The sequence below is a fragment of the Palaemon carinicauda genome, chromosome 7 (assembly GCF_036898095.1).
Source record: "Palaemon carinicauda isolate YSFRI2023 chromosome 7, ASM3689809v2, whole genome shotgun sequence".
Taxonomy (NCBI): domain Eukaryota; kingdom Metazoa; phylum Arthropoda; class Malacostraca; order Decapoda; family Palaemonidae; genus Palaemon; species Palaemon carinicauda.
In genome coordinates this window covers 170645365-170657722 of record NC_090731.1, presented here as the reverse complement: position 1 = coordinate 170657722, position 12358 = coordinate 170645365, and the positions used below count along the sequence as shown (strand labels likewise).

Below are 12358 nucleotides of genomic sequence, written 5' to 3'. Positions count from 1 at the left end.
TCCCTATTCATCATCATCTACTTCACGCTTCATAGTCCTCAGCCATGTAGGCCTGAGTCTTCCAACACACACACACACACACACACATATATATATATATATATATAGATAGATAGATAGATAGATATATATATCATCATCTCCTCCTCCTACGCCTATTGACGCAAAGGGCCTCGGTTAGATTTCACCAGTCGTCTCTATCTTGAGCTTTTAAATCAATGCTTCATCTCCTACTTCACGCTTCATAGTCCTCAGCCATGTAGACCTGGATCTTCCAACTCATATATATCATCATCTCCTCCTCCTACGCCTATTGACGCAAAGGGCCTCGGTTAGATTTCGACAGTCGTCTCTATACTGAGCTTTTAAATCAATGCTTCATCTCCTACTTCACGCTTCATAGTCCTCAGCCATGTAGACCTGGATCTTTCAACTCATATATATCATCATCTCCTCCTCCTACGCCTATTGACGCAAAGGGCCTCGGTTAGATTTCGACAGTCGTCTCTATACTGAGCTTTTAAATCAATGCTTCATCTCCTACTTCACGCTTCATAGTCCTCAGCCATATAGGCCTGGGTCTTCCAACTCATATATATCATCATCATCATCTCCTACGCCTATTGACGCAAAGGGCCTCGGTTAGATTTCGTCAGTTGTCTCTATCTTGAGCTTTTAAATCAATACTTTCCCATTCAACATCATCTACTTCACGCTTCTTAGTCCTCATCCATGTATTCCTGGGTCTTCCGACTCTTCCAGTGCCTTGAGGAGCCCAGCTGAACGTTTGGTGAACTAATCTCTCTTGGAGAGTGCGAAGACCATGCCCAAACTATCTCCATCTTTCAACTACGTTATTCTATTTCCCCCATCCTGCTATCTTTAATCCTATTACCTTTTTTTTTAATCTAACACTATTATTTAGTAACAATGAGGTCTCTTCCTGCATTAACAGAATCTAACAACACAATTAAACAAAAATTGCTGTATAAAATAAACTACAATCAAACAGATATAACAAATTAATGCAACGATACAATTATACAACAAGTGATGGATAAAATAAACTAGAGTTACACAAATACAACGGAAGACGAGTGCGGAAAAAAGGCTACTGAATTTTGAATACGAATAGAAAATACATTCATCAAGAGTGTATAAAGAGTTGAATACAATAATACAGCAACATTTTCCGACTACAATCAAGCAGATACAAGTTACTACAGATATATGCGAGTGAAGAAAAGCACATTGAATTTAGAATATGAATACAAAAAAAAATGTATGAGTTGCATACAATAATACATTTTCCATAATCATAGGAGAATAAATAATTTATTTATGAAATATTCATTCTAATTTTGTTACTGTTCCTGAAATATTTTATCTTAATTAATTACTTTTCTTGCAGTTTCTTCATTTCCTTTCCTCACTGGGCTTTTTTCCCCGTTGGAGCCCTCGGGCTTCTAGCATTCAGCTTTTCAAACTAGGGTTGTTGCTTAGTAAGTAGTAATAATAATAATAATAATAATAATAATAATAATAATAATAAATAATTATAATTATAATAATAATGAATAATAATTATAATTATAATTATAATATTGATAATAATAATAATAACTATAATTATAATTACAATAATAATAGTAATAATAACAATAACCATAACAATAATAACAATAACCATAATAATAATAATAATAAATAATAATTATAATTATAATAATAATTATAATACTAATAATAATAATAACTTTAATTATAATAATAATAATAATAATAATAATAATAATAATAATAATAATAATAATAATAAGGGAGATGAATTGAGAAATCCACACAACAATACAATAATATTTACCTTAATCAAAACATAACGAATAACACAACGGAAGGCGAACTGAATAACCTCAAAAATGTAAAATAACAACAAACCTCTAATAGGGCATTAAACCCTCCAGTCTCTACCCCTAATATCTGTCATTAGGTATAATGATGGCATTAGGCCTCTATTGCCCGAGCCATAATTCACGCCCGCTCTGGTGGAAAAAGAATGCTTTACTACGCAACGTTAATTCCAAACGATATTTGTTATGTGTTTATAGCATACCGGCATATTTATCTAGAGCGTATTCCTGCATGAAGGGGTATAATTGTTACTTGCTATAAATATTTGTATGTGTATGATAAGTTGTGTGCACACACACACACACACACACACACATATATATATATATATATACATATATATATATACATATATACATAATATATATACATGTACGATATATATAAATATATATACATATACAATATGTAATATATATATAATATATATACATACATAATATATATATATATATATATATATATATATACATACATACATACATACATACGTAAGATATATACATATGAAATATATATATATATATATATATATATATATATATATATATATATAAAAGCTAATAAGGGCCAGATAGGGAAAGAGTGGTGGCTAATATGGTAACGTCCCTGACTAGTGAACTCCAGACTGGGGGTCAAGTCCCGCTCAAACTAGATAGTTTCCTTGGTTGCTGCAACCTCACTATCCTTGTGAGCTAAGGATGGGGGATTAAGGGGAAACTATAGTTCTATCTGCTGGGTCATCAGCAGCCATTACCTGACCCTCCTTGATCCTAGCCTACGTGGAGAGGGGGACTTGGATGCTGATCATATGTATATATGGTCAGTCTCTAGGGCATTGTCCTGCTAGATAGGGCAGTGTCACTGTCCCTTGCCTCTGCCATTCATGAACGGCCTTTAAACCTTTAAACCTTTAAAAGGGGTCATGAATATTGAAAGACCAGGTGACATTGTTTAAATCTCTTAATCTGGGGATTACGAGACGAAGATTGGAAAAATTTTATCAGCAGCGATTATGGTCCAGATAGGGGAAAAACATTCGAATAAGCCAGTTACAGGAATTGCCTAAATCTATGCCTGGCAGGGTCTATAGAAAACGGGATATTTGGTAAAGTAAAAAATAGGAAAAGAAATAGGAAAAGAAAATAGTGAAGTTGGTAGGTGTGGAGTGCGTGAGACAAAGGGGAATGAAATCTAGAAGATATAGGGTTTTCAAGTATGGAAAAAGAAAAAGTAAATGAAATAGCGAAGTTGGTAGGTGTGGAGTGCGTGAGACAAAGGGGAATGAAATCTAGAAGATATAGGGTTTTCAAGTATAGAAAAAGAAATAGTAAATGAAATAGCGAAGTTGGTAGGTGTGGAGTGCGTGAGAGAAAGGGGAATGAAATCTTCCACTTTCTTGGGTTAAGAGTTCTTTTGCTTGAGGGTACACTCGAGCATATTATTCTATTTTATTTCTCTTCCTCTTGTTTTGTTCAAGTTTTTATAGTTTATGTAGGAGATATCTATTTTAATCTTGTTGTTCTTCTTAAAATCTTTTATTTTTCCTTGTTTCCTTTCCTCGCTGGGCTATTTTCCCTGTTGGACCCCTGGGGTTATAGCATCCTGCTTTTCCAACTAGGGTTGCAGCTTAGCAAGTAATAACAACAACAACAACAACAACAATAATAATAACAAATAATAATAACAATAATAATAATAAATAATATATATATATATACACAAATAATTTCCTGTCAGGCTGAGCAGCATCGCCAGACGTATAACTACTCGGTCTCTCCCCGTCCCTCGGGTAGGGGGGAGAGTAGTACTCATACCCCAGTGACAGGAGTTGTAGTTAGGAAAGGGGGGGGGGGTGAGAAGGATTGAATCTGTGCGTGCAAGATGTAACTTAGTATATGGAGTAATAAGAGAAGATGTAACATAGTATATTATCATTATTATTACTTGCTAAGCTACAACCCTAGTTGGAAATGCAGGATGCTATAAGCCCAGGGGCCTCAACAGGGAAAATAGGAAAAATAAAATATTTCAAATACAATAACAACATTAAAATAAATATTTCCTATATAAACAAAACAAGAGAAAGAGAAATTAGATAGAATAGTGTGCCCGAGTGTACCCTTAAGCAAGAGAACTCTAACCCAAGACATTGGAAGACCATGGTATAAAGGCTATGGAGTAATAAAAAGATGTAACTTTCAAAATTTAATAAAACTGAAAAAATGTCACTAATTTTGACGGGAATTCAATTTTATAAGGACAATACAATACAAGAGGAAGAGAAATCAGATAGAATAGTGTGCCCGAGTGTACCCTCAAGCAAGAGAACTCTAACCCAAGACATTGGAAGACCATGGTATAAAGGCTATGGAGTAATAAAAAGATGTAACTTTCAAAATTTAATAAAACTGAACAAAACCAATTTTGAAGCGAATCCAATTTTATTTGAACACAACTAATTTTGAAGAGAATCCAATTTTATTTGAACACAACCAATTTTGAAGAGAATCCAATTTTATTTGAACACAACTAATTTTGAAGAGAATCCAATTTTATTTGAACACAACCAATTTTGAAGAGAATCCAATTTTATTTGAACACAACCAATTTTGAAGAGAATCCAATTTTATTTGAACACAACCAATTTTGAAGAGAATCCAATTTTATTTGAACACAACCAATTTTGAAGAGAATCCAATTCTATTTGAACACAACCAATTTTGAAGAGAATCCAATTTTATAAGGACAATCTGGAAATTATATCAAAATGAGTCTAGCGTCGTATCTACGCACCAAGACGCGCGCAAGATATTAATTTTCGAGTATCTTCTCTCAGGCACTTTTCAAAATTGCAATAATTTCTAATTGGAAGCTTCGTTGGTCCCCGAGAACCAATTTAGCGAACAGATACGGAAAACTAAAGTTCAAAATGAGTTAGAAGATAGGTGGAAAAAATCTACGCTTCGCTATTAAAAAATATCTGCTTAAATTAATAGTTTTTTTTTTATGAAACTGTTGTTTTGTAGCTATTTGGGTTTATAGCATCCTGCTTTTCCTATTAGGGGTGTAATTCATCTAATAATAATAATAATAATAATACTAATAATAATAATGATAATAATAATAATAATAATTAAATAATGATATAATAAATAATAATAATAAATGCTAATAAATGCTAATAAATAATAATAATGATAATAATAATATTAATGACAATTATAATAATAATATAATAATATTATTAATAATAATAATGATAATAATAATAAATGCTAATAAATTATAAATAATAATAATAGTAACAATATCAATATCAATAATAATAATAATAATAAATAAAAATATCAAAAGTATCAATAATAATAATAATAATAATAATAATAATAATAATAATAATAAACATTGTCAATAATAATAATAAATATTATTATTATTAATAATAATAATAGTAACAATGATGGACTAATTTTAAGGTTAGCCTACTTTAAATCATAATCATTAAAATTTGCATATAACATAACTTTTAGAAAGATGAAACTAATTATTAATTTGCTTTAATACAGTAAAACCTCGGTTTACGAGCGACTGAATACGAGCTACCCGATAAAGGAGCACAAAAATTAAAATCAGTTTACGAGCAATGTATTGTATCTGTGTGAGCATTTACGGCATTCCGAAAGAGCATTGTTGGAGGATACGTAGGCTACTATAGTCCATTTTTTTAGCGAGGCAGATTTGCACCGACTCGCAGCGGTGCCCTTTTAGCTGGGAAAAGTTTCCTGATCGCTGATTTGTTGGACAAGATCATTCTAACCAATCAGCGATCAGGAAACTTTTCCGAGCTAAAAGGGCACCCATGCAAGTCGGTGCAAATGCGCCTCATTAAAAGAAATTGACTATAGAGGGACACTCAGTAGAGCGCATACCTCCGCCGCGGTAGCTTAATTCTCGACCTTTCACTTGCCCTTGACCTTTGACCTTAACATGTATTAATTGGCGTTGATTTTCATACACTCAAATATGAATCAATTTTTAAGTCTCTGTGACGATGATGTCCAAACTTATGGCTGATTACGTGAATTGGACATTTTTCTTGACCTTAACCTTGCTTTTTGACCTTGACCTTCCAAAATTCAATTATTCCCAGCTTTTTACATAAACTGTTAACCCCTGCAAGTTTCATCACTCTACAATAAAAATTGTGGCATGGATGCTGTTCACAAACAAACAAACACAATCAGGGGGGTAATACATAACCTCCTTCCAACTTCTTTGGCGGAGATAATGAGACTATTCCGCAATGCTCAGAATTTCTTTGGTATAATGAAATTCTGTCTAAAAGTCTAAAATTGATAGGTTTTAAATATCTGATATTCGTTGAGACATATCTTTATGAATAACATTATGTAGACAGTTTTAACGTGTGTGTGTGTGTGTGTGTGTGTGTGCGCAATCAGTTCTTAAACTAGACGTATTATTATTATCATTATTATTAATATTATTAATTGCTAAGCTACAACCCTAGTTGGAAAAGCAAAATGCTGTAAGCCCAGGGGCCCCAACAGGGAAAATAGCCCAGTGAGGAAAGGAAACAAAGAAAATTAAAATATTCTAAGGACAGTAACAACATTAAAGTAAATGATTCCTATATAAACTACAAATACTTGAAAAAAAGAGAAATAGAAATTAGATAGAATAGTATGCCCGAGTGTACCCTCAAGCAAGAGAACTCTAACCCAAGACAGTGGAAGACCATGGTACAGTGGCTATGGCACTACCCTAGACTAGAGAACAGTGGTTTGATTTTGGAGTGTACTTCTCCTAGAAAAGGTGCTTACCATAGCTAAAGAGTCTCTTCTACCCTCACCAAGAGGAAAGTAGCTACTGAGCAATTGTAGTGCAGTAGTTAACCCCTTGGGTGAAGAAGAATTGTTTGGTAATCACAGTGTTGTCAGGTGTATGAGGACAGAGAAGAATCTTTATAGAATAGGTCAGACCATTCGGTGTATGTGTAGGCAAAGGAAAAGAACCGTAACCAGAGAGAAGGATCTATTGCAGTACTGTCTGGCCAGTAAAAGAACCCCATAATTCTCCAGCGGTAGTATCTCAACGGGCGGCTGGTGCCCTGGCCAACCTACTACCTACAAACGTATGTTTAAAGAAAAATTTTGCAAAAGAACTCGTTTGTTTCTTTGGTCGCTGCAACCTCACCATCCTTGTGAGCTAATGATGGGAGGTTTGGGGGAGCCTATATGTCTTTCTGCAGAGTCATCAGCAGACATTGCCTGGCCCTCCTTCGTCCTAGCTTGGGTGGAGAGGGGGCTTGGGCGCTGATCTCATATATATATATATATATATATATATATATATATATATATATATGGTCAGTCTCTAGGGCCTTGTCCTACTCGATAGGGCAATGTCACCGTCCCTTACCTCTGCCATTCATGAGCGGCCTTCAAACCTTAAACCTTTATGGTAAATCCCATCTTTCGAATAATGTGATTATCAAAAAAAACCTTTAGTATTGTGATTCGTTCCAAGATTGGGGGGAAGTGATTGGGTAAAACGATAATATTTTAAGTAAAAGTACATTGAACATAGTTTTTTTTCTGTAGTAAGTCATGTGAATGCAATGAACTTATCTTGGTAAAATTATAGTTACGGACAGAACAACATTTCGAACAAAAAAAAGTTTTTCCTGTTTTTTTTTTTTTATCTTTTTTTTTTTAGAAAAGATTTTCCGTCCGTAATTATAATAAAACCCTTATCTCCTTAAAAATGGAAGTATAAGAGAAAAATTGCCCTCTAAGATAACTTGAAAATACAATAAAACAAAATTGATTACGACACTGTCAGTAATATTCGTTTTCTGTAATAACGCAAGCAGATTACCATTAATAGAAAACGGAGGATAGGCTTTTAAGCATAAACTAAAGTAAGACCAGATTCCCTAGTGTGAGTAAAATACTTCCAGGTATTTTTAATTATCTCAAATACCACTTGAGGATAGGTTATTACCTTTAATGATATGGTAAATCAGAAAATACAAGATGTAACTGTTCAATCTTGTTATAATAATAATAATAATAATAATAATAATAATAATAATAATAATAATAATAATGGGTGTATGATAGCAGCCACCTGTATGTATGATGACAGCTGAATAAGAATAAGGCAGTGTGATGGGGGTCGCAGGGGGCGGTTAGCCCCCAGGTTAGTTAAGTAAGGTAGGTCACGGCTTGTAAGATAGGTTAGGGGAAACTTTAGGTTACTTGGTGTCCATTTTCCATGCACAAAGGCTCCATAATAATAATAATAATAATAATAATAATAATAATAATAATAATAATAAGGCACTTTCGGCAATTTATGAGATATTGTGGTTTCCGAATGTACCTCTCGGAGTAACCCCTCCCCCTTCGGGAAGAGACCGAGTAGTCTTATGTTTGGCACGCCATTCAGCGTGACAGGATATATATATATATATATATATATATATATATATATATATATATATATATATATATATATCTATATATATATATATATATATATATATATATATATATATATATATATATATATATATATATATACAGTCAGACACTACAATATAGGGGAGATTCATATTACGGGAAACTCCCACGCAATATAATACTTTGATATTCTCATTTTAATCATCAATATCTTTAGCTCCTTGGAGTTCTGGAATAGATGGGACCAAAGGTTCCAGTGTATAAACACTGGAGATTGAATATTGAAACAAGGTCCTTCTTAGTGCCTGGGTCGTCAATAGAGTCCTGGGCTTGCCATGGGAACCAGGAGTAAAAAGTAACAGTGGCAATGATATGTATACATTTTTTTTGAGGGGGATAACAACATTGAGTAAAGGAAAGAAAATGTTACACACTCTTGACATCCTAAAAGAGATCCAATTAGCCTCTCATGGAATTATTTCCTCCACCAAATGACACCTGTGAGAGCTGACTCACAAAATGTTCACTTCCTACTTTACCACAATGGGATGGTACCACTATGATTAGAGTAGCTCAAGTGCAAGTCAAGCCCACTAGATGGGACTGAGAGCATTTCAAGAGTACAATCATCCCCACTTTAATCACAGTGGCAGGCAAACCCGACAGAATGCCGTGAGTCCTATCTCGATAAACCAGCTCACCCCAGGAATCCGAAGACTTTTATTAGGAGTAGAATAGCTTGGGTTTTCAAATGTCGACTACTATAAAAGCTGTTATTTCTTAAATACGCTATTAACATCCAAATCAATTATCTTTTAAGAAAAAATAACTAGATATCGGATACTTTCTAATTTGGAATCCTCTAAACTCCAAGACATTGACATTAAAGCACATGTTTCAATATAGAAAATTATGTCTTTTACTGACAGAAATCTCTCCAAAAACCTAAATTAAGCCATCTGCAGTTTGTAGACGGCCTGTTACACATTTTATTTTATTGTTTTTAAACTTTATTGAAAATGATATTAATAACATTCAGTGACAATAGATAAGTTCTTGTGTTTTACTGACAGAAATCTCTCCAAACACCTAAATTAAGTCAGGTCTGAAGACTATAGGCAGCCTCATACACATTTTATTGCTTCTAAACTCTATTGAAAATTATATTCATAACATTCAGTAACAATAGCAAAGATTAATATTATATTTTTTTCCCACCAGGTGGTTTTAGGACTTGGACCAAGCCGATCCCACGACAACATCTCCATAGGTGACGAAGACATCAGAGGTCAGAGGAATGACGGTAGCAAGCATCCGATCACCCACTCCAATATGGTCTAAACCATCAAGGTCTAGTTTAAATCCACGACCAATGGTGGAACGGACCCCATCGCTTCCCTTCTCGACGAACAACCGACCTTCTTTCGTGACGGGTCCTTTCGTAAGAGAGCTCCAAGATGAAGACCTAAGGGACCAACATGTCTCCTTGATCATTATTTTCTTTTATTTAATCATAACGGGTGTACTGCATAACAATGTATATAATATTTCTCATCATTTCTCCAATGTTTGTCCTATCTCAAATCTTTGATCATAAGCAACTGAAGTAATATTCCTAAACAAACACGACTATTTACATCCACTTAAGCAGGTCTCTCTCTTACTTTTGAATAGATAAGGTTATCCACATCCATTGAAGCTTAACATAAAGCAGTGTTCCGATATAACTTGTCAGCAACACAGTGAAAGATAGTGACTTTTCCATTATCTTGCACCTCACCAAAAGCTGGCGGGTTGTTCTATTTACGAACTGACTTCCTCATAACCATTAGTATATGTTAGAGTTATGAACAGACTTCTCACAAGAGTGACCGCCATTATGTTCGAGTTACGAACCGACTTCCTCGGATAGATGTAACCGGTGGTTTTTGTTCGAGATACGAATTAACTTTCTCAGAACAAAGTAGCTGGTGGTTTTGGTTTGAGTTACAGCCTGCCTTCCTCAGAACAATGTAGTAACAAGTATATACCGTCCAATCTTTACAGCATCACATGAAATTTTAGCAGTATCAATTTCCTAATCACTGTTGCTAATGTAACTATCATCGCCATCGTCAGAATCTTCATTGTCGTAATATCATCCATGTAATAAAAAAGGTTTCGTAATCTAAAATATATTGAAAGATATTTTTGTCATTAATGAAATAGTTTTAGGCAAAAGCTTTGGGTCCTGGATGCTTATCGGAAAAGCAATTAAAATAACGTATCTCTATAATAACTAGTCTCTTGAATTGTAAGTTGAAAGGATTAACCCTTCTTTTTGCATGTCTGTCACTTTGAAATTACACAAATATCACTAAAATGTGTACACATGCACATGCAGATTTATCAAACCGATCTACAAATAAATATATACATATAATTAAAAATATGAAATTTATCATCATCATCATCATCTCCTACGCCTATTGACACAAAGGGTAGCAGTGGCCTGGTGATAGCGTCCTTGCCTGGTGATTACCAGACTGGGATTCGAGACCGGCTCAAACTCGTCAGTTCATTTAATAGTCGCAACCTCGTTGTCCTTGTGAGCTAAGGATGGGGGGTTTGGGAAAGCCTATAGGTCTATCTGCTAAGTCATCAGAAGCCATTGCCTGGCCTTCTTTGGTCCTAGTTTGGGTGGAGAGGGAGCTTGGGCGCTGATTATCAGTAATATGGTCAGTCTCTAGGGCATTGCCCTGCTTGATATTCCAATGTCACTGTCCCTTTGGGTGAACCTATAGGTCTATTTGCTGAGTCATCAGCAGCCATTGCCTGGCCTTCCTTGGTCCTAACATGGTTGGAAAGGGGGCTTGGGCGCTGATTATATGTAATATGGTCAGTCTCTATGGCATTGTCCTGCTTGATAGGGCAATGTCACTGTCCCTTGCCTCTGCCATTCATGAGCAGCCTTTAAGAGGATTCATTGGCTAGATACATCAAAGGATAGCCAGTTCCTTGTGATGCGCAGTGCCTATCTATCTAAGGCAAGTGACCCCTGCCGGTCCATACCAAAGTTCTCGTTACTCCACCAATGTTGCTCATCTACACACTCTATAACCGTTAATATAAATAAAAAAAAATAAAAAAATATATATATCAACAATAACAACTATGAAATTTATATTCTATATGAATAATTATAAATATGGAATCTAACATAACAAAAACTAGATACTGTAATCCTATTTCTAAAAGAAATTATAAGGTGGTATGAACGTTCTGTGTCCGAGCTGGCATACATCTTCATAAACTAACCACAAAGGCAATATTTGGTCAATTTGTGGTGTCATTTCTTTACTTGGGATACATTGGGCATTACCTACGCAGTATAATTTACAGCAATTCATCAGATATCGTCCATATTACAGCGTATGAACTCTGCCACACGATACCTCATCTTATCGCCGAATCAAAGACAAAGTGTTTTATAAGGGTTCTTGATTTCGCATACTGTAGAATATGAATAGATTATTATCATCATTACTAGATAAGCTACAACCCTAGTTGGAAAAGCAAGGTACTATACGCCCAAAGGCTCCAACAAGGAAAAATAGCACAGTGAGAGAGAGAGAGAGAGAGAGAGAGAGAGAGAGAGAGAGAGAGAGAGAGAGAGATGAATTTCACTCCCAGAAGGACAAGGTGCATGAACATGAGCATCTGAAAAAATATCTTTTTCAGTTAGCGTGCTTCAAGTTTCCAAAAAAATAATATAATTCTCAAGCCTTAAAGTATTATCAAAGAGAAAGTGGATGGTGTTACATCAAAGATTAGAACAAGAGGTAAGCGAAACCTCTCTTCATTTATTCATTAATACTCTTTCACATTATACGCTGAGACACCCGATACTGTAATCATTCAAATTAGTGAATAACTTACACAACATAGTGAAGAGAAATTTCATTTTAGGCCAAAAATGT

At 34.5% G+C, this 12358-nt stretch overlaps 1 protein-coding gene across 2 annotated transcripts in view; it reads left to right on the top strand.

The window, feature by feature from the left end:
* LOC137643722 (oxytocin receptor-like) overlaps positions 1 to 11495 on the top strand; it is a 252380-nt gene extending 240885 nt beyond the window's left edge. For both annotated transcript variants that reach the window (XM_068376424.1, XM_068376425.1), the window contains one exon: positions 9621 to 11495. In XM_068376424.1, the coding sequence (XP_068232525.1) occupies positions 9621 to 9740 (120 nt within the window). In that variant the 3' untranslated portion in view covers positions 9741 to 11495. The remainder of the gene's footprint in view (positions 1 to 9620) is intronic.
* Positions 11496 to 12358: the final 863 nt, after the last annotated feature.